Source organism: Odocoileus virginianus, unplaced genomic scaffold, assembly GCF_023699985.2.
Source record: "Odocoileus virginianus isolate 20LAN1187 ecotype Illinois unplaced genomic scaffold, Ovbor_1.2 Unplaced_Contig_18, whole genome shotgun sequence".
NCBI lineage: Eukaryota > Metazoa > Chordata > Mammalia > Artiodactyla > Cervidae > Odocoileus > Odocoileus virginianus.
In genome coordinates, this window is record NW_027224335.1 from 1,644,039 (window position 1) to 1,672,001 (window position 27,963).

General features: G+C 38.0%; 1 protein-coding gene across 5 annotated transcripts in view; it reads right to left on the reverse strand.

Annotated features, from left to right (window-relative positions):
• CCNB3 (cyclin B3) overlaps positions 1 to 27,963 on the reverse strand; it is a 58,235-nt gene that overhangs the window by 7,523 nt on the left and 22,749 nt on the right. For 3 of the 5 annotated variants that reach the window (XM_020916828.2, XM_070464142.1, XM_070464140.1), the window contains 4 exons: positions 24,461 to 27,245; positions 23,575 to 23,673; positions 22,247 to 22,339; positions 417 to 554 (listed from right to left, as the gene is read on the reverse strand). In XM_020916828.2, coding sequence (XP_020772487.2) covers positions 417 to 554; positions 22,247 to 22,339; positions 23,575 to 23,673; positions 24,461 to 27,245 — 3,115 coding nt within the window. The remainder of the gene's footprint in view (positions 1 to 416; positions 555 to 22,246; positions 22,340 to 23,574; positions 23,674 to 24,460; positions 27,246 to 27,963) is intronic. The other 2 variants (XM_070464141.1, XM_070464143.1) reach the window with 2 other exon arrangements.

Below are 27,963 nucleotides of genomic sequence, written 5' to 3' on the forward strand. Positions count from 1 at the left end.
TGAGGACAGAGAATTATGGTCCAGAAGGAAGCTTTAAAAAGAACAACTCATTCAAATAGGAATATGTCCACATACACACATTTTCAAAGAGGAAACAGGAGAACTTTGTTGATGCCAGGAAACAAATACACCACTATTTGCACCTAACACCAGCTTCCCTGCCATGGAAGACAGACAAAAAATTGATAGGAAAACTTAACTGTGTTCATGAATGTAATTGTATACACACAGATACACATATATGCAAATGTATACACATGCATACATGTGTGTATACATGTATATAATATATACATATGCATGTTATACACATGCACACACACATACATACATTTGTAAATGTACATACATACATATATGGCTTGGACAGAAATTGATTGATTAATTTCCTCCAAGTCCCATGGATTTGGTCTCACCTCAAATTTTGCTGCAATCAGAAAAGCAGTGGAACCAAGGAGTTGTAACTTGTCCTTCTTGCATATTACCTTCATAAGGTAGTGATCTACCAGCTTCACTGCCAAGTACAGGGTCTCGTGACTCATCTCAAAGGTCATCTGGAGGAATACACAAACAAGGCAGGAATCTGCATGTTGTCCAACTGCGAAGTCATATCCAGATGGATCTAACTACCTGGTCTGTGGTATTCAGGACATTTAACTACAAGACCTAGCCAGCTGAAACTGCTATGAGTGTAGGAAATGCTTCAGCTAGGTGCCTGGCTGTATCTCTAGTGCCTCTGAGGACCCTGGCAATACCTATCCCTACACATTTGGGTAAATGACAAATCTTACATCAGAGGGAGATGCTCTACCTTCTCTATGAGCATCTTGAGTGAACACGCCCTCTCTCTTTCACCACCAAAACTTAGATTCTTGCTCTCCAAATTTGCTACTTTATAGTGTAAACCCTAAGCATTGACTTTTTGTAATGCCAGCACCTGGCTTAAGTTTTGATTGCCAAAGTATCCACTTCAAAGAGACATCCACTTCAAGAATGGCTATGTCCAATGAACACACTGCCAGCCACAAGATGAGATAAAGAGCCAGGCTACCTTCCCCATTGAGGCTTCTTTGTTTTTGAGATCTTGGTTGGTTTTGATAACTGACCATTTGGACTGATTTTTTTCTCTTCCCAGGCTTTAACTTCTTGCTGTTATGTTTTAAATTTGCCAATAAAGAGTGAGCACCAGAAACCCGAGGCCCCCACATCTGACCCAGTAAAAGCAGAACCCCCCTGGCCTGCATGTTTATGTGTGTGTTGTTTCTCTCTCTCCTTCCCTCCAACCTCAACCTCACCCTGTGGACCCAGCTGTGCTGTGTAATTTCCAGGCCCTTTAAGTAATAAACCTGTATTTTTTTCAGTTTCCTATGGTTATTGTTGAAGGGTGTTTTGCTATCATAATACAAACCACAGAGGGTAGTCCAGCCATGACATTAGTTATTGATAGGCTGAGACCAGCACAAAAAACACTATTACCTCATACAATGAACTCCCAAAAGAGATGTTTATTTAGCTCTGAAATAAAGGGACTTGTTTATTAGTTTATTCATTCATTAGTTTCTCTTCCCAACTAGATATGCTATTAGAATATATGGACCGGGAGCAAGTACCAATAGCACAGTTTGTAAGTGAGCTGAGGGGCTAAAGAAGCCAGCAAGAGATTAAAGCATTAGTAGTATAACATTCCTTTCCTTCCTTCTCTTATTTATCCTTATTTTTGCCTTCACCAACTCCAAGAAACTGTCTCCTATATCCCTAGTCCCACAGTTAGTGCTAGCCCATTTGGCATCTTTGTGCAAATTAGAAAAAAAGGTGTCTCTCTGGGTGAATGCAACCCTACAGGCACACATCTTATCAAGTAGACAATACTTTTATATAAATTAATTTTATATAAATTAGCCCTTGTCTCAGGGCATAGCAACCCCATAGTCAGAATGCACAGCTTAGCAAATAAGGATATTAGCTGGATTCCATGCCTGCTTTTGCCTTGCCTAGAAGCTGTGTAGGCACAATTTGCACTCATGGTCGTCCTACACAATCCTCACAGAGGCTTCTTCCTCACAATACCTTGGGTTCTTGGGTCTGTTTCTTTTACTTTAACCTTTGTATTCTGTTCCTTATTCTACAAGTTGATTAACTAGTAACGTGTAAAGAGATGTTGCCTATAGCTTAAAGTATACATAATGGCCCATCTGCAGGAATCCTGCCCCATCCCAGGCCTGAATGTTAAACTAAAATAAATTCAACTCAAAGGAAACATCCTGACTCAGCCCACCTGTGAATGACTGCCAGAAAGAAAAAATTAACATATCCCCCCTGGCAGAAACCAGGAAATATTTGCAACACCTTATGGCCTTTTACTTTACCTCTCACCTCCCCCACTTATGGCCTTCTACTTTAGCTCTCACCTCACCTACTCTTTGTTTTATAAAAGAAACTAGCATCCAGACCCTGGCAAGATGGTTCAGACTTCCCAGCCTTCTGAATAAAGGTCACTATTTCTTGCCCCAACACCTCGTCTCCCGATTGACTGTATTGTGCAGCAAGCAGAATGAGCTTGGACTTGGTAACAGTCCAACACCTTAATCAATGTGTGAATCCCCTCTAAAATCTCCACCAAATACTCACTCAGTTTCTGCCACAGAATCTCCAAATATAACCTGGCTTTAACAGAAACCAGAACCTGGTTTTAACAGAAAATTCTTCTTTGTACTGAGTAGAAATCACCCTTAACGTAAGCTTACTTACTTCTTTGGGCCTCCTTTTTCATTGCCTAATATTATTGACCAGAGGCTAGATAACCAAATAGAGGTCCATGAAAAGCACTGGAGAAATGGATGTATAACTGGATGGGCAAATAATTACCAGATAATGGCTGAATACATTGGTTCAGCGATAGATATATTACATTTCTGAATAACAGAAATACCATGAAGCTTTTCTTATTGTTCCTGGGATATGGCCTGGATGTTCTCAGAAATCTGGCTTTATTGGTTTCCAACTGCTCCTGCAATAAATTACCACACTCAGCTGGTAAATAATCCGCCTGCAATGAGGGAGACCTGGGTTTGATCCTTGAGTTGGGAAGATCTGCTGGAGAAGGGATAGTCTACCAATGCAGTATTCTTGGGCTTCCCTGTGGCTCAGCTGGTAAAGAATCTGCTCGCAATGCAGGAGACTTTGGTTCGATCCCTGGGTTGGGAAGATCCCCTGGAGAAGGGAAAGGCTACCCACTCCAGTATTCTGGCCTAGAGAATTCACAGTCCATGGGGTTGCAAAGAGTTGGACATGACTGAGCAACTTTCACTAGTGGCTGAAAACAATACAGATTCGTTACCTTACAGATCTGGTGGTCATAAGTCCATTGGGATTGCTGGACTAAAAATGTCAAAGTGCAGTGTTAAGGCTATGGTTCATTCGGAAGGTTCTAGTAGAGAATCTTTTTTGGCTTCTAGAAACTGCCTATATTCCTTGGTTTGTGGCCCCTTCCATCTTCAAAGCCAGCAGTGGCCAGCGGAGTCTTTCTCATACTGCATCACTTTCTGCCTCTCTCTTCCACATTTAAGAACACTTGTGATTATAATTGGGCCCACTTGGATAATCTAGTATAGCCGCGTTACCTTAAATTCAGCTGATTATAATCTTAATTCCATAGTCTAATTTTCCATTGCCATATAAGGTAACATACTCAGATTCTGAGGATTAGGATGCAGGCATTTTATTCTGCCTACTACATTTTCCAACAGAACATACAAGAAAGAGATGGGGAGAGTTCATGCAGATGAAGAGTAATGACTATCACCTCCAAGTGTCAAGAAATTGAGGTCAAATAATTACAGGAAAAAAAGTATAAAAATGAAAAACAGCAATTCTCTGAGGATGCCTTTGTGAGCAAACAACAAAGCTAGTGGATGCATAGCCTCCTTGCAGTACCTCACAGGCACCTGGCCACTCATGCAGTACATCATTATCAAATGATAACATCAAAAAAAGTAGGTAGTATCCGAATGAATTGTTGAAATGTGGAGTCAACAAATATTTAAATTAGCAGCTGTGTCAGTTACAGCACTCTTCCTTCCTTGAATGTGAGACGAGACTCTTCTAACATAACTCTACCACTTGGGACTCCACAGAACAAGTCTAATCCTTCTAGTGACAGCCCCTCAGCTACTGTTTTAATTATTATGTTTCCTATACATCTTCAGTCTAGAGCAAATAATTTGACTTCCTCTATTTTTCACATGATACGGTTTTTCTGACTGCTCAGAATCAGGCTTCAAATCAGGAGCCTAACTTTGTGCCAGTTAGAGAAGAGTGGGTAATTCCAACCAGCTATACAAAATGAGGACAAGAAGCTTTTCATCACAGGAGCAAGGTTCTCTCCCTCATGACTGCCTTTGTCTAGCATATCCTTCCAATTCTTCAAAAAAAAAAAAAAACTATTTTCCATATTGGGAAATGGATAAGAAGAAACAAAAGGAAGCGATAAATCACTCAAAACTATAGAAAAAACAAAGATTACTTTTAATGTTGAACTTAATATATGTTTCAAATATGTGTGTATGTATTCCTATATGTTAGGAAGCATATATGATAAAATTCATCCCAAGTTCCAAAACTCAAAGACCACCTTCTATGAAGATGAATAAACAGAAAAATCTATGAGATATATGAAAAAGAGCAAGTAATTTTTCAAGGAGAAATGCTTTCAGGAACCAGAGCAAGTGTCTATGTATTGAAATCTTTTCACTCCAAAGATCTAGAATAAACCTTTTAAAGTAAACTCTCAGTGCACCAGCCCTGACACCCTGTCTCATGCATGGAACCTGGACTGGTGATCTATTTCACATATGATAATATACATGTTTCAATGCTATTCTCTCAAATCATCCCACTGAGTCCAAAAGTCTGTTCTTTACATCTGTGTCTCTTGCTGTCTCGCACTGGGATGACTCTGAGGGATGGGATGGGGAGGGAGTTCAGGATGGGGAACACATGTACACCCATGGCTGATTCATGTGAATGTATGGCAAAACCACCACAATATTGTAAAGTAATTAGCCTCCAATTTAAATAAATTAATTTTTTTAAAAAAGCAAACTCTCAACTAGATCTGAGAGGACACTGAGTCTATGAAAAGAGAATACTCCAAGATCAAGAAAGACTAATTTCTAATGAAAAAGTGCTGCTGCTGCTGCTGCTGCTAAGTCACTTCAGTCGTGTCCAACTCTGTGCGACCCCATAGATGGCAGCCCACCAGGCTCCCCCATCCCTGGGATTCTCCAGGCAAGAACACTGGAGTGGGTTGCCATTTCCTTCTCCAATGCATGAAAGTGAAAAATGAAAGTGAAGTCACTCAGTCGTGTCTGACTCTTAGCCACTCATGGACTGCAGCCCACCAAGGCTCCTCTGTCCATGGGATTTTCCAGGCAAGAGTACTGGAGTGGGGTGCCATTGCCTTCTCCGGAAAAAGTAGCTACATAAATAAAATGCAACAGAGGCAGTGAACAGTATATTAGATTATGAAAAAAACCAAATCCATGATTCAAAGGCCACTTTAAGAAATTCTCCCAGAACTGAGAGGTAAAAAGAAAGTTGAGGATAATGAATAAAAACTTGAGACTCAAGGAGAACAGATTTTGGAGAGATACATACACACACACACGGGAAATCAAAATGAGAGAAAACTAATAAATAAAATTTCCTCTGAGCCAAAGAAAGACTGAATCTTTAGAGTGAAAGGACCCACAATATAACACATAAAATTGAAAACAGATCTACATATAGACATGTAAAAATAATTATAGGGAAGGTAATATATTAAATAATAATCTGAATCTAAAAGTCTAGATTACTTTGACTAAAAACAGGAGAAGAAATAAACTAAAAATATGCAGGTTATCTTATCTTTCTTGAGAGTCAATTAATAGGTCAGGTCCAAAGGGGTAGGTTAAGTAAGCAACAACAATATCCATATGGAAAAGAATGAGGTAGGTCTATACTTATATGGGAAGATGATTAAGACTTATTAAGAGAAAAGAGCAAGTGGCACATGACCTATTCATGCAACAAAAGATGTCAAAAAACCCACACTCAGTAAAAAGCTATATTTTTATATATGCATGTATGTATATGCATTCATGTATTATTCATATAATTCAACATTTTTAAAGAAATCATAGTCAAATACTTAATAGAAGTGTTAAGACAAAAAAGATACATTCTAAATTATAGTTATCTCTGAGAAATAAGGATAGAGTAAAACAGTTGTTTTTGTACATACACACAAACATATGAATACACACATACCTTAACCATGTATTAATTTTGTAGCTTAAAAAATTGTATCGAACAGAGTGGTTAAGGTGAGATGGAGGGGGTGAAGAAATGCCAGGATAAAAATTAAACAATGATTATGGGTGGTTATCACATTGCTCTTAGACTTTGATAAGTTAAGCAGAAAAAATAAATTAGCATATAAATTATATAATAATTATTAAGCCAAAATTAATTGATATAATGATTCTTGTACCCTAAAGAGAATACATATTTTCTTCAAACATCAGTGAACTATTTACAAAAACCCGTTATATCTGAAGCCATGAAGAAAATCTCATTAACTAAAAAAAAGCAGAAATTATCACTCAGGTCACATTCTCAATACACAATATAATACATCTAGAAATTGACAATAAAAGGATAAACCAAACAAACTAAAGACAAGCAATGCATTTGAAAAAATCATAAGCATCATTCTTAAAGAAAAAAGCCTGGCTCAAAGGGAAAATAACAATTGCAAAATTACTGAGAAAAAACAAGAGAGCTACAATACTATCTTTCAAAACTGGTAGGATACAGTCAGAACTTTACTTAGAAAAAAAATATATAGTTTTGGGGCTTTTATTATGAAGTTAGAAAAAAATTAAATAGACTAAGCACTCATTTTAAGATGCCAGGGAAAAACAGCAAATAAAATTTAATAAAATAAGAATAAAATAAAAAGATGAAAGCAGATGGTAATGAATTTCATTAAAAAGAAAGACATATATTTATCCATGAGCTGGTTCTTTGACCAGAGGACTGAATCAATCTTTTTTGAGGAAAACTGAGGAAAAGGCATGCAAATACATGGGAGAGAGATAACACATCACACACATTTTGAATGAGAAAAGAAATAATTACAAAGGATTGTAAAAGAATACCATGTGCAATCTACAGTAATATCTGTGAAAATATCCATGAAATCAATGATTTTTAAGGAAATATAAACTACAAAAATGACTCAAGAAGAGTAATAAGACATTAGGTGTGCAACTTTCAAGATGGCAGAGGAGGAAGATGGGGAGATCACCTTCCTCCCCACAAATGTATTAAAAATACATGTGCACATGAAACAACTCATACGGAACACCTTCTGAACACTGGCAGAAGACCCCAGACTTCCAAAAAGGCAAGCCAATCTCCTCAGAATGAGGTAGGGCAAAAGATAAAGATAAAAAGAGACAAAGGAGTTTGGAACAGGGACCTGCACCCAGGGAGGGAGCCATGAAGGAGGAAAAGTTTCTGCACATTTGGACACCCCAGCACGGGTGGGGATGGGGAGAGCTTCAGACCCTCAAGGGGAATGCAGCAATAGGTGCTCGGAAGGCAAAACAGAGAGAATTCACCACAGAGATGTTGCCAGCCAGCACTTCCCAGCCAAGAAGAACTTGCACACCCACTGTGGCAAGAGGGGGGCTGGATGCTGAGGCTCAGGCTTCAGGGCTCAGGCTCCAGGGAGAGAACTGGGGTTGACTGCTGTGCAGATACTCTGAAGGGCTAGTACAACACAGATGAGGGAGTCCAGGAAAAAGCCTGGGCCTCCCAGAGAGGCAAGAGTTTGTTGCCGCAAGAACCCCTAACTCCCCAAGCTCACAGATCCCAGGAACCCACCTGCGAGAATGCCAGAGGTGGGATAAGCAAGGGCTGTGAGCTGCCTGACCCCAGAGGAAGATATGCTTGGCTGCCACCAAAGTATGCCAAGCCAGCAAGAGTCCCAGAAGTGGAACTAGATGCTACTGCAGTTTACAGTCCCAGAGGGAGAATGCAAGCTGACTGGCCACTGCCAAAGCCTCAAAGCCAGGGGCAGTGCCTGAGACAGGGACTAAATGCCACCACTGCAGTCCTGACCACGGAGGTAGTAGCTGCGACCAAGCCATAAACAGGCAAAGGTTACTGCCCACACCTTCCTGGGAGCCTAAACAGCCTGGCTCTGCCAAGGGACATACAACGCAAGGCTAATTCCCGTGGGAGAGCACATGACCCACCTCAGACTTTAGCAACTTCCTGCAGGCCTGAGTCCCAGCAAACACTCCCCGAACACCCCAACTGTGGCCTCCATAACCCTCCCTCTCCACAGCCCAACTGAGCAAGTGGACCCTTTAAGCTGCTACCTTTGCCCCCACTAGTTTGGGCGGGGAACAGACACAACAGGGTGGCCTATAAGCAGAGGCAGGTCTAAAATCAAAGTGGAGGACCAGGGGCTGTGTGAGAAAAGAGGAGGGAGGGAATAAACTCCTGCAGCTGCAGCGGATTACATGCACACAATTAGCCTGAGTATGTGGAATTTGTAGGCAATTGTGGACTTTGGGAGCAAGTACAAGCTGGAGTAAGGCCAGATCTGAGTCTGAGCTGACCCCACAGCAGGTCCAGAGACCTTCCTAGAAATATTGGAGGACTTCCTCAGTACATAGACTGGCTGGTGTTCACTATGTGGAGAGGACAATGGCGGAATTAGAGCACATTCTTCTTTTCTTGTATTCTTCTAATGTTGTTCTTTAGTATTCCTTTAATTATTTTTATCTTCTTCCTTTTTAAAAACAGTTTATATTTAAATACTTATTTTATTTTTTCCTATTTTTGCAGTACTCTTTATTTTGCACTTTTTCCATGTTTTTGATTTTGTATTTTTGCTAGTCTAATTTTTAATATTCTTTTTCACTTATGGGTTTGTCTATTAGCTTGATTGTTCTCTCCTTTTTGATTCCTGTTTTTATCCTTTTTTGTCTTTTTTCTCTTTTCTCTTTTCTCTTTATAAGGGAAGTTTATAGCAATACAAGCCTACCTCAAGAAACATGAAAAACATTAAATAAACAACCTAACCTTAAATTTAAAGCAACTAGAAACCCAAAATTAGTAGAAGGAAAGACATCATAAAGATCAGAGTAGAAATAAAAAGAAACAAAGGAAACAACAGCAAAGATCAAAAAGCTGGTTGAAAAAATAAACAAAACTGACAAACCATTAGCCAGACTCATCAAGGAAAAAAGGGAGAAGACTCAAATTAGAAATGAAAAAGGAGAAGTTACAACAGACAATGCAGAAATACAAAGGATCATAAGAGACTACTATGAGCAACTATATGCCAATAAAATGGACAACCTAGAAGAAATGGACAAATTCTTAGAAAAGTATAATCTTCCAAAATGATTCATAAAAAGTAGACAACACGAAGAGACCAATCACAAGTACAGACATTGAAACTAATCAAAAATCTTCCAATAAACAAAAGCTTCACAGACAAATACTACCAAAAGTTTAGAGAAGAGCTAACATCTATCCTTCTCAAATCTTCCAGAAAATTGCAGAGGAAGGAAAACTTCCAAACTCATTCTACAAGCCCACCATCACCCCGATACCAAGACAAAACAAAGATATCACTGAAAAAGAAAATTACAGGTCAATATCACTGATGAACATAGATGCAAAAATCCTCAACAAAATTCTAGCAAACAGAATCCAACAACACATTAAAAGGATCATACATCATGATCAAGTGGGATTTATCCCAGGGATGCAAGGATTTTTCAATATATGCAAATTCAATCAATGTGATACACCATATTAACAAACTGAAAGATAAAAACCATATGATCATCTCAATAGATGCAGGGAAAGCTTTATATAAAATTCAACACCCATTTATGATAAAACTCTCCAGAAAGTAAGCATAGAAGGAAAATATCTCAACATAATAAAGGCCATATATGACAAATCCACAGCAAACATTATTTTCAATGGTGAAAAACTGAAAGCATTTCCTCTAAGATCAGGAACAAGACAAGGGTGCCCACTCTCATCACTATTATTCAACATAGTTTTGGAAGTCCTAGCCACAGCAATCAGAGAAGAAAAAGAAATAAAAGGAATCCAGTTTGGAAAAGAAGTAAAACTCTCACTATTTGCAGATGACATGATACTATACATAGAAAACCCTAAAGATGCCACCAGAAAATTATTAAAGCTAATCAATAAATATAGTAAAGTCACAGGATATAAAATTAATACACAGAAATCCCTTGCATTCCTATATGCTAACAATGAAAAATCAGAAAGAGAAATTAAGGAAACAATCCCATTCACCATTGCAACAAGAAGAATAAAATACCTAAGAATAAACCTACCTAAAGAGACAAAAGACCTGTATCTCAGAAAACTATAAGACACTAATGAAAGAAAGCAGAAGATGACACAAACAGAGAGATATAACATGTTCTTGGATTGGAAGAATCAATATTGTGAAAATGACTATACCACTCAAAGCAACCTACAGATTCAATGCAATCCCTATCAAACTACCAATGGTATTTTTCACAGAACTAGAACAAAAAATTTCACAATTTGTATGGAAACACAAAAGACCCTGAATAACCAAAACAATCTTGAGAAAGAAAAACAGAGCTGGAGGAAATCAGGCTTCCTGACTTCAGACTATACTATGAAGCTACAGTCATCAAGACAGTATGGTACTGGAACAAAAACAGAAATATACACCAATGAACAAGATAGAAAGCCCAGAAATAAACCCACACACTTATGGGCTTTAATCTTATCTTTGACAAAGGAGGCAAGAATATACAATGGAGAAAAGACAGCTTCTTCAATAAGTGGTGCTGGGAAAACTGGACAGCTATGCATAAAAGAATGAAATTAGAACACTTCCTAACATCATACACAAAAATAAACTCAAAATGGATTAAAGACTTAAATGTAAGGCCAGAAACTATAAAGCTCTTAGAGGAAAATATAGCAGTACACTCTTTGACATACATCACAGCAAGATCCTCTTTGACCCACCTCCTAGAGTAATGGAAATAAAAACAAAAATAAACAAATGGGACTTAATTAAACTTAAAAGTTTTTGCACAGCAAAGGAAACAATAAACAAGATTAAAAGACAACCTTCAGAATGGGAGAAAATAATTGCAAATGAAACAACTGACAAAGGATTAATCTCCAAAATATATAAGCAGCTCATACAGCTCAATATCAGAAAAACAAACAGCCCAATCAAAAAATGGGCAGAAGACCTAAACAGACATTTCTCCAAAGAAGACATACAGATGGTCAATAAACACATGAAAAGATGCTCAAAATTACTATTAGAGAAATGCAGATCAAAACTACAATGAGGTATCACTTCACACCAGTCAGAATGGCCAAAATTAAAAAAAAAAAAAAAACTACAAACAATAAATGCTGGAGAGAGTATGGTGAAAACGGAATGCTCTTGCACTATTGGTGGGAATGTAAATTGATACAGCCATTATGGAGAACAGTATGGAGATTCCTTAAAAAACTAGGAATAAATCTACCATATGACCCAGCAATCCCACTACTGGGCATATACCCTGAGAAAGCCACAATTCTAAAAGACACATGTACCCCAATGTTCATTGCAGCACTATTTACAACTGCAGCAGTATTTACAACTGCAGCAGTATTCCTGGACATGGAAGCAACCTAGATGTCCGCTGACGAATGAATGAATAAAGAAGATGTGGTACATGTATACAATGGAGTATTATTCAACATTAAAAAAAAGAATTTGAGTCAGTTGTAGTGAGGTAGATGAACCTAGAGCCTGTTACACAGACTGAAGTAAGTCAGAAAAACAAATATTGTATATTAACGCACATATATGGAATCTAGAAAAATGGTATTGATGAACCTATTTGCAGGGAAGGAATGGAGACACAGATGTAGAGAATGGACTTGTGGATACAGTGGGGGAAAGAGAGTGTGTGACAAATGGAAAAAGTAACATAGACATATATATACTACCATGGATAAAATAGATAGCTAGTAAGAAGTTGTTATATAACACAGGGAGCTCAGCCTGGTGCTCTGTGATGACCTAGAGGGGTGGGATGGGGGAGGGGAGAGAGGCTTAAGAGGGAGGTGATATATGTATAATTATGACTGATTTGCATTGTTGTATGGCAGAAACCAACATAACATTGTAAAGCAATTTTCCTCCAGTTAAAAAATGAAACCTTAGGAGGCCAATAACCATCAATGTTATTAGAAAAAGTTACCAAAGAATGAAACACACAAATAGCATCACACCTCAATGAGTTCATGAGCAAGTTCTTCAAGGAAAATGTAACTCCTGTGTTAAATTTAATACTGTAGGAAAATTTCCCTAATTAATTAATTTCCCTTATTAATTAATAAGCTAGAGTGATCCTGGTACCAAAACTGAATACAAATAGCATCCTTTACACCAAAAACTTATAAAGGAATCTCTAGGTGGTGCTAGTGGTAAAGAACCCCCCTGCCAATGCAGGGGGCATAAGAGACGTGGGTTTGATCCTTGGATCAGGAAGATCCCCTGGAAGAGAGCATGGCAACCCACTCCAGTTATTCTTGCCTGGAGAATCCCATGGACAGAGGAGCCTGGCAGGTTGCAGTCCATAGGGTTGCATAGAGTTGGACATGACTGAAGCGATTTAGCATGCATGTATGTGTGATTATAGAAGCAAAATTCTAAATGAAGTATAAGTACATCAAATCCAAGAGTAAATTAAATAAACCATGACTAAGTTCAGCAGAGTAGATGAACACAAAATATAGAAAAAATTAATTTCTTTCTTAATATGCTAGCAATAAATTTTTAAATTAAGGAAAAAAGGATAGGAATTCCCTGGTGATCCAATGGTTAAGAAGCCACCTGCTAATGCAGGGGGCACATGGGTTCAATCCCTGGTCCAGAAAGATTCCACATGCTATGTGGCAACTAAGCCCATGTACCACAACTACTGAGCCTGGACTCCAGAGCCTGAGAGCTGCAACTACTGAGCCCACAAGCTGCAACTACTGAAGCCTGCACACTCTAGAGCCCATGCTCCACAACAAGAGAACGAACCACAATGAGAAGTCGATGCACTGCAACTAGAGACTAGCCCCTGCTTACCACAACTAGAGAAAACCCTCAAGCAGCAATGAAGAGCCAGCACAGCCAAAAATAAATGAATAAAATAAAATATTTTAAATATAACACCCATAACATTTAAAAATTCCTCAATACCCAAGAAAAACATTTTTAAGTCAGTGAGACCGATATGAAGAGAATCTTTTAAAACTTAATATTGTAAAAGAAGACCTGATAACAAGATAGATACAACATAACTGGCTTGGAAAACTCAATATTGTAAAATCTGTGAATTCTCCTTTTTTATTTTTTAATTCTCCTTGAATTAATCCCAACAGGCTATTTTTGAGAACCTGACAAAATTTTTCTACATCTCACCTGGAACAATTAATGTGTAAGAACAACCATGAATACTTTGTAAAAGATTAGTAAAGAGGTAATATATGTATTAAAAAAAAACTATAATAATAAAAATGGCATACCACTGGTGTTAGAATAGATAAACATACCAAAGAATAGATTGAAAAGACCATTAACAAAGCCAAGTGTATGTATTTAAAGATGTCATTTCAAACCAGTAGCTAATGAAAAACAATAAATGGTATTAGAATAAGAAGAACTGGCTTGGAGAATGGTGTATAAAGGCTGACACCAAAACCAAAATAAAATTCAGATAAAGATTTAAATGTGAACATGAAACTATAAATGTTCTAGAAAAATTCAGAGAAATACTTATATAATTATGACTGAAGAAGGCTTTTCTACGAGAATCAAATCTTAAAATCATAAAGGTAATAATTGATAGACCTGACTACTTAAAATGTCAATGCTCCTATACATCATACTGAAATAATACATTAAAAATGTCACTTAGTTCAGTTCAGTCACTCAGTCATGTCCGACTCTTTGCAACCCCATGAACCGCAGCACGCCAGGCCTCCCTGTCCATCACCAACTCCCGGAGTTCACCCAAACCCATGTCCATTGAGTCGGTGATGCCATCCAACCATCTCATCCTCTGTTGTCCCCTTCTCCTCCTGCCCTCAATCTTTCCCAGCATCAGGGTCTTTTCAAATGAGTCAGCTCTTCACATCAGGTGGCCAAAGTATTGGAGTTTCAGCTTCAACATCAGTCCTTCCAAATGTCACTTATCAGAATTAAAAAATATAACATCTGATGTTGCTAAGATTATGAGAAAATAATCACTTTTATTGAGTACTGGTAAAAGTACAACTGCATTGATCACTGAGGAAGGCTTTCTTATCTCTCCTTGCTATTCTTTGGAACTCTGCATTCAAATAGGTATATCTTTCCTTTTCTCCTTTGCCTTTCACTTCTCTTCTTTTCATAGCTATTTGTAAGGCCTCCTCAGACAATCATTTTGCCTTTTTGCATTTCTTTTTCTTGGGATGGTCTTGATCCCTGCCTCCTGTACAATGTCATGAACCTCCATCCATAGTTCTTCAGGCACTCTGTCTATCAGATCTAATCCCTTGAATCTATTTCTCACTTCCACTGTATAATCGTAAGGGATTTGATTTAGGTCATACCTGAATGGTTTTCCCTACTTTCTTCAACTTAAGTCTGAATTTGGCAATAAGGAGTCCATGATCTGAGCCACAGTCAGCTCCTGGTCTTGTTTTTGCTGACTGTATAGAGTTTCTCCATCTTTGGCTGCAAAGGATATAATCAATCTGATTTCGGTATTGACCATCTGGTGATGTCCATGTGTAGAGTCTTCTCTTATGTTGTTGGAAGAGGGTGTTTGCTATAACCAGTGCGTTCTCTTGGCAAAACTCTATTAGCCTTTGCCCTGCTTCATTCTGCACTCCAAGGGAATATTTGCCTGTTACTCTAGGTATTTCTTGACTTCCTACTTTTGCATTCCAGTCCCCTATAATGAAAAGGACATCTTTTTTGGGTGTTAGTTCTAGAAGATCTTGTAGGTCTTCATAGAACCATTCAACTTCAGCTTCTTCAGCATTACTGGTCGGGGCATAGACTTGGATTACTGTGATATTGAATGGTTTGCCTTGAAAACAGAGATCATTCTGTCATTTTTAAGATTGCATTTTGGCCTCTTTTGTTGACTATGGTGGCTATTCCATTTCTTCTAATTTTGGTCATCTGAGTTAAACTCACCCACTCCAATCCACTTTAGTTCGCTGATGTTCACTCTTGCCATCAAAGATGGGCTCAATAAAGGACAGAAATGGTATGGACCCAACAGAAGTGAAGATATTAAGAAGAGGTGGAAAGAATACACAGAAGAACTATACAAAAAAGATCTTCAGATAATCACAATGGTGTGATCACTCACCTAGAGCCAGACATCCTGGAATGTGAAGTCAAGTGGGCCTTAGGAAGCATCACTATGAACAAAGCTAGTGGAGGTGATGGAATTCCAGTTGAGCTATTTCAAATCCTAAAAGATGATGCTGTGAAAGTGCTGTACTCAATATGCCAGCAAATTTGGAAAACTCAGCAGTGGCCACAGGACTGGAAAAGGTCAGTTTTCATTCCAATCCCAAAGACAGGCAATACCAAAGAATGCTCAAACTTTCAGTGCACAATTGCACTCATCTCACACACTAGCAAAGTAATGCTCAAAATTCTCCAAGCCAGGCTTCAACAGTACGTGTGAACTGTGAACTTCCAGATGTTCAAGCTAGATTTAGAATAAGGCAGAGGAACCAGAGATCAAATTGCCAACATCCACTGGATCATCAAAAAAGCAAGAGAGTTCTAGAAAAACATCTACTTCTGCTTTATTGACTACACCAAAGCCTTTGACTGTGTGGATCACAACAAACTGTGGAAAATTCTGAAAGAGATGGGAATACCAGACCACCTTACCTGCCTCCTGAGAAATCTGTATGCAGGTCAGGAAGCAACAGTTAGAACTGGACATGGAACAACAGACTGGTTCCAAATCAGGAAAGGAGTACATCAAGGCTGTATATTGTCACCCTGCTTATTTAATTTATATGCAGAGTATATCATGAGAAACACTGGGCTGGAAGAAGCACAAGCTGGAATCAAGATTGCCGGGAGAAATATCAATAACCTCAGATATGCAGATGACACCACACTTATGGCAGAAAGTGAAGAACTAAAGAGCCTCTTGATGAAAGTGAAAGAGGAGAGTGAAAAAGTTGACTTGAAACTCAACATTCAGAAAGAAACTAAGATCATGGCATCTGGTCCCATCACTTCATGGGAAATAGATGGGGAGACAGTGAAAACAGTGGCTGACTTTATTTTGGGGGGCTCCAAAATCACTGCAGATGGTGACTGCAGCCATGAAATTAAAAGACTCTTGCTCCTTGGAAGAAAAGCTATGACCAACCTAGACAGCATATTAAAAAGCAGAGACATTACTTTACCAACAAAGGTCTGTCTAGTCAAAGCTATGGTTTTTCCAGTAGTCATGTATGGATGTGAGAGTTGGACCATAAAGAAAGCTGAGCACCAAAGAATTGATGCTTTTGAACTGTGGTGCTGGAGAAGACTCTTGAGAGTCCCTTGGACTGCAAGGAGATCCAACCAGTCCATCCTAAAGGAAATCAGTCCTGAATATTCATTGGAAGGACTGATGCTGAAGCTGAAACTCCAATACTTTGTCCACCTGATGCAAAGAACTGACTCATTTGAAAAGACCCTGATGCTGGGAAAAATTGAAGGCAGGAGGAGAAGGGATGACAGAGGATAAGATAGTTGGATGGCATCACCGACTCAATGGACATGAGTTTGAGTAAACTCCAGGAGTTGGTGATGGACAGGGAGGCCTGGCGTGCTGCAGTCCATGGGGTCACAAAGAGTAGGACACAACTGAGTGACTGAACTTACTGAACTGAAAAGTACAATTGGGCAAGACACTTCAGAAGCATAGTTGTCTATACACAATTGGGTAAATTCAATTTTTTAAAGCAATAAATATTTATTGAGAGCCCCCCAAAACAGTTTCCTACACCCACAAAAATTTAAATATGCATTGTGTTGGTCTAATACTTCTATTCCTAGTAATTTATTCCAGAAAAACAAAAGTACATTTATGACCAATGCAAATATATGCATGTTCACTACAGGGTTATTGGAAATAACCTATATGTCCATTAATAGGAGGCTGAGTAAATAATTCCAGTTGAAGAATAGAATACTACAGTCTAAGGCCATACCACCCTGAATGCACCCAATCTCATCTGAACTTGGAAGCTGAGCAGGGTTGGGCCTGGTTAGTACTTAGATGGGAAAACAGAATACTACATAGTTGACAAAACTGATGTAGAAATGTCAATTTAACTAGAAAGATATTTGCAATTACATGAGCATTGTTACATGAGGAAAAAAAAAGCAAGTCATAAAGAACTATGAAGAGGTCATGACAATCCTAAGAATATATGCTCATATGCTCCAAACAACAGATTTTCAAAATACACAAAGAAAAAAAGTGACAAAACTGAAAAGAGAAATAGACAAATTCATAATCATAGTTGAAAACTTCAATACTCTTCTCTCAGTAACAGAATTAGTTCATGGAAAATCAGCAAAAATAATAAGGAAATTAACAACATGAACCAACTGAATCTAACTGACATTTTATAGAACACTCACTCCATTCAATACAGCAGGATATACATTCTTCTCAAGTGCACATGTAACATTCACCAAGACAGACCATATCCTGAACAATAAACCTTAAATTTTTTTAAAATAATTAAAAATCATACAAACTGTTTTCTTTGATCACAGTGGAATTAAACTACAAATTGATACCAGAAAAATAATAGTGAAATCTCCAAACACTTAGAGATTAAACAAACTTCTAAATAGTTCAAGCAGTTAAAAGTGGTACTTAAGGAGAAATTATAGCAATTAGGTGCTTATATTAGAAAAGAAGAAAAGTCCTAGGACATCCTGGTGGTCCAGTGGTTAAGAATTGGCCTGCCAATGCGGGGGGCATGGGTTTGATCCATGGTCTGGTAATATCCCACATGCCACGGGGCAAGTAAACCAGTGTGTCACAACTACTGAATCCACTTGCCCTAGAGCTTGTGCTCCACAACAAAAGAAACCCCCACAATGAAAAACCAATGCACCACAACTAGAGAGTAGCCCCTGCTCACTGCAACTAGAGAAAGTCTGTGCAACATCAAAGACACAGCACTACCAAAAATTAAATAAATAAATAAATATTTTTAAAGAAGAAAAGAAGTCTGAAATCAATAATCTACTCTTCTACCTCAAACTAGGAAAAGAAGAGCAAATTAAATCCAAAGCAAGAGAAAGGAAACTGTTAAAATTAAAGCAGATATCAGTCAAACTGATAATAGAAAAATAGAGAAAACAAATGAAACCAAAATCTGGTTCTTTGAAAAGATCAATAAAAATGATAAACTCTGAGCAAGATTGATAAAGAGAGACAAGACACAAATTACTAAATATCAAGGATGAACAACTAAATAATCAGCAAATGCTATGAACATAAATTCAACAACTTAAATGAAAGGACCAATTCCTTGAAAATCACAAACTTCCAAAAGTCATCTGATATAATAACTTGAATAATCACATAACTATTAAAGAAATTATATTCTTAGATAAAATTCTTCAGAGAAAAGAAAAACCTTCAGGGCCAGATGGTTTTACTTGTGAATCCTACTAAACATTGAAAGAATAAAACATCAATTCTACACATGTCTTCAAGAAAATAAAATACTTTCCAAATCATTTCATAAAACCAGTATCATTCTCATACCAAAACCAGAAGTCAGTACCAAAAAACAGAAAAAAACACTACAGACCAACATCCATCATAAACAGAGATGCAATAATCCTCAACAAAATATTAGCAAATGTAATCCAGAAATATATAAGAATGATATTCCAAAACTAAGTAGGGTTAAAACAATTTTGAAAAAAAAAAAAGACAGTCTAGAGTTGGAAAAATCACATTACCTAGTTTTAATATTATAAAACTACAGAAATAAAGACTGTGATGTTGGCAAAGAGAAAGACACACAGATCAATGAAACAGAATGTAGAAATAAATACAGAAATAGGCCCGCACAAATAAGGCAAATTGTTTTTTGGCAAAGGTCCAAAAGCAATTCAGTGGAGAAGTATATTTTTCCACAAAAGGTGTTAGAACAGTTAACAACCATATGCAAGACAATGAACTGACTTCAAAACCTTTATACCTTATAGAAATTCAACTCAAAATGGATTATAGATTTAATGTTAAAGCTTTAAAACATTCATGCAAAATATAGGAGAAAATTTCATGACCTAGGTTTAAGCAGAGTTCTTAAACATGACACAAAAAGCACAAGGCTTCCCTGGTGGCTCACATGGTAAAGAATCCGCCCACAATGTGGGAGACTTGGGTTCAATCCCTAGGTTGGAAAGATCCCCTGGAGGAGGGCATGGCAACCCACTCCAGTATTCTTGACTGGAGAATCCCCATGGACAGAGGAGCCTGGCGGGCTACAGTCCATAGGGTTGCAAAGAGTTAGACATGACTGAGCGACTAAGCATAGATAACATAGAAAAATTGAACTTTATAAAAATTAAAAACTTTTGCTCTATGAAAGACACAGATAATAATAAAAAAAATGGTGGGATATATTTGTAAATTACACATCCAACAAAGGATTTGTAACCAGAACATATAAGGAACTCTCATAAGTTGACACAAAGAAAATAAACTATCCAATTTAAAACTGGGCAAAATATATAGACATTTCATCAAAGACGACTTCATACAAACAGGTAAGTATGTTCAACATTATTAGCCCTTGAGGAAACACAAATTAGAACTATGGTGAGATTCCTCTATACATCTATATGGCCAAAGTTTAAAAATGAGCAATACTAAGTGCTAACAAGGATGCAGAGCAGCTAGAACTCTCATATACTGCAGTTAAGAATGCAAAATGATAGTCACCCCGTAGCACTTTCTCATTAAATTAAACATACACTTATCATATGACCCAGAAATCCCACTCCTGGGTGTTTATGTTGGAAATGAAAACATATTGACATAAAACCCTGTGCATTAATGTTTATAGACATTCTTCTCACAATCTCAGAAACTGGAAACAACTCAAAATGTCCTTCAATGGGGGAAGGTTTAAACAAACCTTGGAACATCCATACCATGGACTACTACTCAGCAATGAAAAGGAATGAACTGTTGATACACACAACTTGTATAGATCTCAAAGGAATTATGCTAAGTGATAAGTCAATCCCAAAAGGTTACACAGTATATGATTCCATTTATATAACATTCCTGAAATCACAAAATTACTGAAATGGAAAGCAAATTAGAAGTTTCCAGGGACAGGAAGGTGAGGGGAGGGAGATGGTTGTGGCTATAAAAGAGTAAAACAAGGGATCATTCTGGTGATGGAACAATTTTGTATCTTAACTGTGGTATGGTGCTTATGAAACTTACATGCGTGATAAAATTATATAGGCTAAACACACACACAAATAAGAGCATGTAAACTGGTAAAATATAAACAACACCTCTGGACCTTGACTGTGATATTATATGGCAGTTATGCAAAATGTTACCACTGAGAGAAACCAGGTGAAGGGTACACAAGACCTCTCTACCTACTAATTTTTTTGGTAACTTTTTGTGAATCTATTATTTCAAAATGTTAAAATTTCATAGAACTGTATACCAAAAGTCAATTTTACTAATTATTTTAAGATATAAAAATTAAAGTTACAAAAAATAATATATATAGGAACACATTTTCTACAACTGTGATTCTCTACCAAAGGTAACATTAGCATGGCTTATGGAACTTAAAAAATATATGATAAGTCTCAGACAGGACCTGGGCATCTGACTCTGTGATCTGTGTAGCATTTTAAAAATGGGGGGATAATAAACACACATGAATATTAACACTCTGTAGGTTGTGGGATCATAAGTAATTATAATTTCTTACTTGGCTATAATAAATGTGAATTTTTGTGCAATAAAAATAACAAAAACTTTTTTTAAAAAATTCAGTTCTTCATTCCAGCTGGTATCTGTAAAGAGTCAGACATGACTCAGCAACTAAACAACAACAAATAACTACTCCTAGTTTCATGTCATCTGTGAATTTGATGAGATGATCTCTGTTCTCATCTATATCATTTATAAAAAATATTGATCAAAACAAAGTCCACTGACAGTCTACTAGAAATCTGTTTCTTGTTTGGTAATGATCAGCAATATTTGTGATCAATTTTACTTATTTAAGATTTGTTCAGATTCTATTTTATCTAATTTACTATTTTTCATCATTTCCATAGAATGACATTTTCATGCTTTGCTGATGTTCAAATATACCATGTCTACCACATTTCCCTGGTTTGTCACTCCAAAGTGAGCCTGAACCATTACTCTGGTATTTAAAGGATATTTAACAATATTACCTTTTCTTCTGCTGAGCACAGACTATGCCTTTTATTTCCTTGCAAACTCCAGAGAAACCCCTTCAATTCTATTCATTCAACAAATATTCACTGACACCTACAACATCCAGGTACTATACACCTTCATTAGTGTAAAGTAATAATTAAGTATTCACAACAATATTCCCTCAACAGCTAATTCTGAACAAACAGCCATCTGCCCTGTTTGGGGCTATACTGTCCTTCCTATTTACTCATCCCATCCAAAGCTTGAAAGACTTTGTTACTGACCCTTATCCAATCATTACATATACTTCTACAAGATTTTGAAAATGACTGAACTACCATAGCATGATTACCATTTCTAGAAATCTCTCTCCTTCCACTGGGTTCTCACAGTGTCTTATTAACAGCATTCTTATATTACTTAGTATATTCTACTTTGCATTATTCTTCTCTACCTGCCAAGTCTTATCTTGCCCTCTAGGTCATAAGCTTTCTGAGGGCAGGAATCCTGGCTTATTCAGCACTGGAGACCGAGTAAATTTTTACTGTGTTTGAGACCTGGCAATGCTGAGTGAATAATCAATAAAGAGAATAGCAGCCCCTTAAGGCAGCAGTTGTCAGGCTTACCTGCACCTCCACCAACCAGTCCACAAGAATGGCCCTCATGTTACTGTTGATATCAGTCTGCCTGGTCATATATTTTTTAAGTATAAACTTTTCCTGGCAGTAAGAAAGAAATATTAACAGATAAACTCTTCTTGTAGTTCAAAATTATAACTTAGGAAAAACTATATGCAATATCTAAAAACAAATTATAACTTAACATAAGTAATTTCTTCACAGTTCTAACTAATTATTTTTAGCTGGTATCAGATAGAGGCAGAGCAAAGTATCTTTTCCCAGACAAGGTCAGTTATCCTTGGGAAATGAACACACATGATATTCAAGTGTCAGGGTGGATATTGAGGTGTCTAGCAGAATATGAAATATAGGCAGGAATACACCTATGACTATAGATGAATACCAACAAGATTCTGCCCCTTTGCAATTCAATCAAAACCACAATACCATTCTGTATAGAGGAGTCCTTCTCAAACTTTAACATACATATTTGAAAGATACTTGAGGATATTTAAAATTTAGAAAGTCTGGGTTTCTGCATTTCTAACAAGATTTTAAGTGAAACCAATACTGCTGAGCTAAGGCCCACACTTTTAGTATAGCAAAATTATCTCTTGCTTCTTCCAAGATATACTAGACAAAGTACAGGCTCTGGAGTCAGTTCATCTATTACCATGTCTCTAGAGAGAAGATGAGACATTCATCATTCCTCTTATGAATGGCCTGCTAAAATTCTAGTTAGTACATAACCCTAGTCCCATCTGTTCCACTGAGAGAGATAAGAAAATTTGGAATTGATGAACATTAGTGGTAAAGGAGACTGGCAGATTTGAAAGGAGAAAGAAAATTTTACCAGGTTGGAGAGCTGGAACAGAGAGTCTGGTTTTATATGCAATGCCAGAAAACTGCATAGAGAAGGGGAAAGATCTCTAAAAGCAGTCACTCAGAAAGGGCCTGCTTGACAATTTTTGTGTCTGAGATTACCTCCTAAGCAATTAGAGGTGCAGGCTTATGGTTTCTAAGGTAATCAGACTTTAGTTCATATCCCAGATCTACCACACACTAGCTGTTTTGACTGAGCAGTTTCCCCCAACTATAAAAAGGAGATAATAATACCTACCATCATGAAGCTATTGGGAGAATTAAACAAGATAATGTTCATAAATCCTTTAGCACAATTTTTAACTCATAGTATGCTACCAGAAGATGTCAGTTGCTACTGTTATTATTTTCCTCATCATTATTATCTCCCCTTTAAAGCTGCATTTGAAAGATGTATGGTAAGGAAATGAGAACTGGAAAATCATTTTCCCTCACCCCCATCCCCTACATACCTCTCTTTTCTTCATGTAACTGAAGATATCCTTAGCATATACTGAGCTGAAAAATGGATCACTGCAGTCTATGTCAGTATCCCCCAGTGGGGTCACCTGCTTGGAAATCATCAAAAAGACATATTAGGAGAAAGATTCCAAGAGAAGCTTACACACACATAAAAAATTACTCCTTTCTTCTCACTTTTATCTTCAGCTCAAGTCTTTGCCCTGTAATCCTCATACTGTTAAGTAACCAAGAAATACTTAATCCTTGTACATACCTGCTCTGCCCTAAGAACCAGGCACTATTATTACAGGTAAGCACAAGATTCTCCAAGAGAGACATTGTGATCTTACAATCTTCCAGCTTATGTCACCTGTTACGTTTCAATGCTTTGATTGAGCCCAGTTCATCTTTTTGTTAGCCTTTTCCTCCCTTCTATACCTTTAACTGGGTTATTTTGCCTACATCCAGGTTGTTTCTCCTCCCAAGTACCAAATCTCATCTCATTTTCCTTCTAATTTACAACTTATAAACCATCTTCCTTAGAAGATGCCTCTGTGAATTTAACTCATCTTTAGCTAAGGTACTATGTAATGCAGATTGCAATTACTAAGAAAGGCAATTTCCTGAAATTGTCTAACCACTACTGAAATACATACACACAGAGTATTCCAGACCCTTGAGGGTGTCCCTGGAATAATAAATACTTTCTAATGGCTCAGGTATATCACTATGCCAATCATGAAGTCAAGAGATTCTACAAGGCCAGTTTGGTTTAATATCACTTACTATATACAACTCAATTGCTTAGGAAGGCAAAAAAAAATCTCTTTGCTAGCAGCAACCTCCAGGACAACAAAGAACACTTCATCTAATTTAAGAAGAAAGAAAGCAGAATACCTCCTGCTGTGATCTCTTGTCACCAGATGAGAAAGGTTTACTGGAATTGGATTCACAAGTACTGGACTTGCTTATGGTACTGCACGACATGATGATGGTGTTGGACAAGCCTGTTCCAGATTCAGGGGTGGCATCAGGGCTGGTTTCAATTTGGAGGGTGAAATCTTGGAGAAAGGTGTCTTCTTTGTGAGTGATAGTCTTTTGCAAGACCAATGGCTCCTTCCAGACAGCCTCCTTCTCAATCGTGGAATTCTCCTGCAAGGCCAAGGACTCCCTCAGGATGGTGTCCTTTTCAATGCTGGGCTTCTCCTGCAAGGCCTGTGGCTGCTTAATAATGCACTCCTCTTCACTGGTGATGTTCTCTTGCAAGGTCAACTGCTCTTTCAAGAGGAACACCTCTCCCTGAGCAGTGGGCTGCTTCTTAAAAGATGATTGTCCCTCTATGCTGGCTGCTGCCTCAGGGGAGAGCTTTTCCTTCAGAACCAATGGTTTCTCAAAAAAGAATTTCTCTTCAGTGGTGCTTTTCTTCTGCAAAGCCAACGGCATCTTCAAGAAGTCCACTTTGGTATCAGTATTCTCCAAGACCAAGGACTTCTCCATGGTCAACAGTTCCTTGATATATGATTGTTCTTTAGTGGTGATATTCTCCTGTAAGGTCAATGGCTCCTTTGAGAGGGACGCTTGTTGCAGAGAGGTGTGTTTCTCTTTCAATACAGATGGATCCTGGAAGAGGAGCCCCTCTTCCGTTGTAGACTTTCTTTTTAAGGGCAACGACTTCTTAAAGAGTGACTTCTCTTCAGAGGTGGTTTTCTCTATGACCGTGTTCCACTGAGTGATTTGCCTCATATTTGGAGATAATGGTGTCTTGGTAAGAACTGCCTCATCAGTTGAAGACTTCTTCCTACCTGATACTGGCATCATAAAGGAATTCTTACCTTCAGCAATCATATTCTGCAAATCCAACAGTTCTTGGCAGATAGACATTATTATTGGAGTGGCACATGTTTGCTTCGTTACAGATAATGACTCCTCGGTAGAGACTGCTACATTTGTGGTATGTGTCTTCCTAAATGACAGTGACTCCATAAGGAATTCATCTTTACTATCTGTTCTCTCCTGTAATGCCCATGGCTTTTTCAAGGGGGCCACATCCCCCTGAGTGGTGTGCTCCTCTTGCAGTGCAGAAGGTTCCTTCAAGAGGGACTCCACCTCAATGGTAGGCTCCTTAATGAGTGATTTCTCTTCAGAAATGGTCTGCAATACTAGTGGCTTGGTCAAACAGGACTTACCCTGAGTGGTACACTTCTTCTTTAAAGATAACAGCATATTGGTGGAGGTTGCCTCCCCAATGGTAAACTTCTTAAAAGTCAAAGTCTCCTTTTTAAGTGATTCCTCCTCAGTTGGAGTCTTTTGCAAGACCAAGGGCTTCTTCAAGATGGATGCCTCCTCTAGAATGGTGTGCTTCTCCTGCAACGCTGATGGCTCTTGGAAAAGGGATTCCTTAGTGGTAGGTGGCTTCTTAAAGGGTAATGGCTCCTTAACGAGTGACTTCTCTTCAGATGTGACCTTCTGCAATACTAGTGGCTTCTTCAAGTGGTACATCTTCCCCTGAGTAGTATGCTTCCTCTTTAAAATTAGTGGCTTCTTGGGAAGTGTTGCCTCCTTAGTAGTATGAGTCTTCCTAAAGGAAAGTGGCTCCATAAGAAAATCATCTTCACCATCTTCCTTCTGCAATGCCGATGGCTTCTTCAAAAGTGTCACTGCTCCATCAGTGGTATGCTTCTCTTCCAACACTGAGAGGTCCTGGAAGAAGGACTCCTCGTTAGAGGTATGCTTCTTTTCAAAGGAGAGTAACTGGCTAATGAGTGCCTTCTCTCCAGAGGTGGTCTTCTTCAATACTAATGGCTTCTTCAAGTAAGTCATCTTCCTCTTACTCTGAGTAGTGCACTTTTTCTTTAAAGGTAATGGCTTCGTGGTGAAGGTTGTCTCCTCAGTGGTAGATTGCTTCTTAAAAGCCAATGGTTCCTTAAAAAGAGATTTCTCTTCAGTGCCAATCTTCTCCTGAAAGGCCAATGATTTCTTCAAGATGGATAATTCTTGTTCAGAGGTGTGCTTCTCTTGCAATGCAGGTGGTTCCTGGAAAAAGGACTCCTCAGCGGTAGGCTTTCTCTTAAAAGACTCCTTAGTGAGTGGCTTTTCTTCAGAGGTGGTCTTCTGCAGTACTAGAGGATTCTTCCTATAGGACATCTTCCTCTGAGTGGTACACTCTTTCTTTAAAGATGATAATGGGTTGGTGGAGGTTGCTTCCTCAGTTTTAGGCTTCTTCCTAACATTCTGGAGCTCCATAAAGGAAGAATCCTCTTCAACACTGACATCCTGCAAAGCCAACTCCTCCCCCGAGCAGGACTGCTTTCCCTGATATCGGCACACATTCTTTAAAGATAATGTCCTGTTGGTGATGGCTGCCTCCTTGGTTTTACGCTTCTTCCCAAAAGTCATTGGCTGTACAACATCACTGTCACTCTTCCCCTGCAAGGACAGTGGCTTCTGCAAGAGGGACATTACCCCTGGATTTGTGCACTTCTTTGAAGATAATGACCTCTTCATGAGGACTGCATCCTCAGAAGTGGGTTCCTCTTTTAAAACGAATGGCTTTTTGAAAAGAGATGCTTCCTCAGTATTGGGTGTCTTAGAGCTGGTAGACATGTCAAGGGTGAGCAGATTATCTATACTGTTTGGCACCATGGTGGTTAAGACTACTACTGGTGAGAGCTCTACATCATATCTGCAAAGGAAACAATGTCTGGGTGAGAAGAATGCAGTTCCTAGAATCCTTACCTATCATTTCATTTTGTCACTACACTTACTAAATGTATGGAAAGGGAAAGGACTGCAACCCTAAGAGACAGACTAGAGGGTAAAAATCAATGGGTAACATAGTAAATCTACTAAGTAGCATAGTGTATAGTTTCTATGATCTAGGCCCTCACACTTTTCTAAAAAAATTCCCCCTGAAATCCTTATCTTGCTTTTTCATATATGACTTATTACCTTTATTTATATAAAAAGGCTTTTATTATAATACTTAGCACATTGTATGAGTGATTTGCTTATGTATCAGTCTCTCTCACTAGCTGCATTTGTCTTTGTCAATCAGCACTAGGCATCTGGTGAAACTCAGATTGAAATTAATATTGTTTGAAGGCTTATGAGAGAGGATTATAAGAGAGAGGCTTATAAAAGGCTTATGAAAGCTTATAAGAGAAAGTTGGTCTGGTACTTAATGTTCATGGTATCTAATCATATTCCTTTCACCTTAGGCTATTCACAAGATGCTTTCCCAGTGAAGGTAATAAAAAGACCAAAATAAACATTTGTTGACATGTGTTAGATGCAAAGCTTTGTTTTGAATAGGACTGCACTTCAATTAGAATGATTAACCTGGTGTGACCAAATCACTGGATGACTAGAAATCAGAACAAGAAAAGAGAATTATTGGTAAA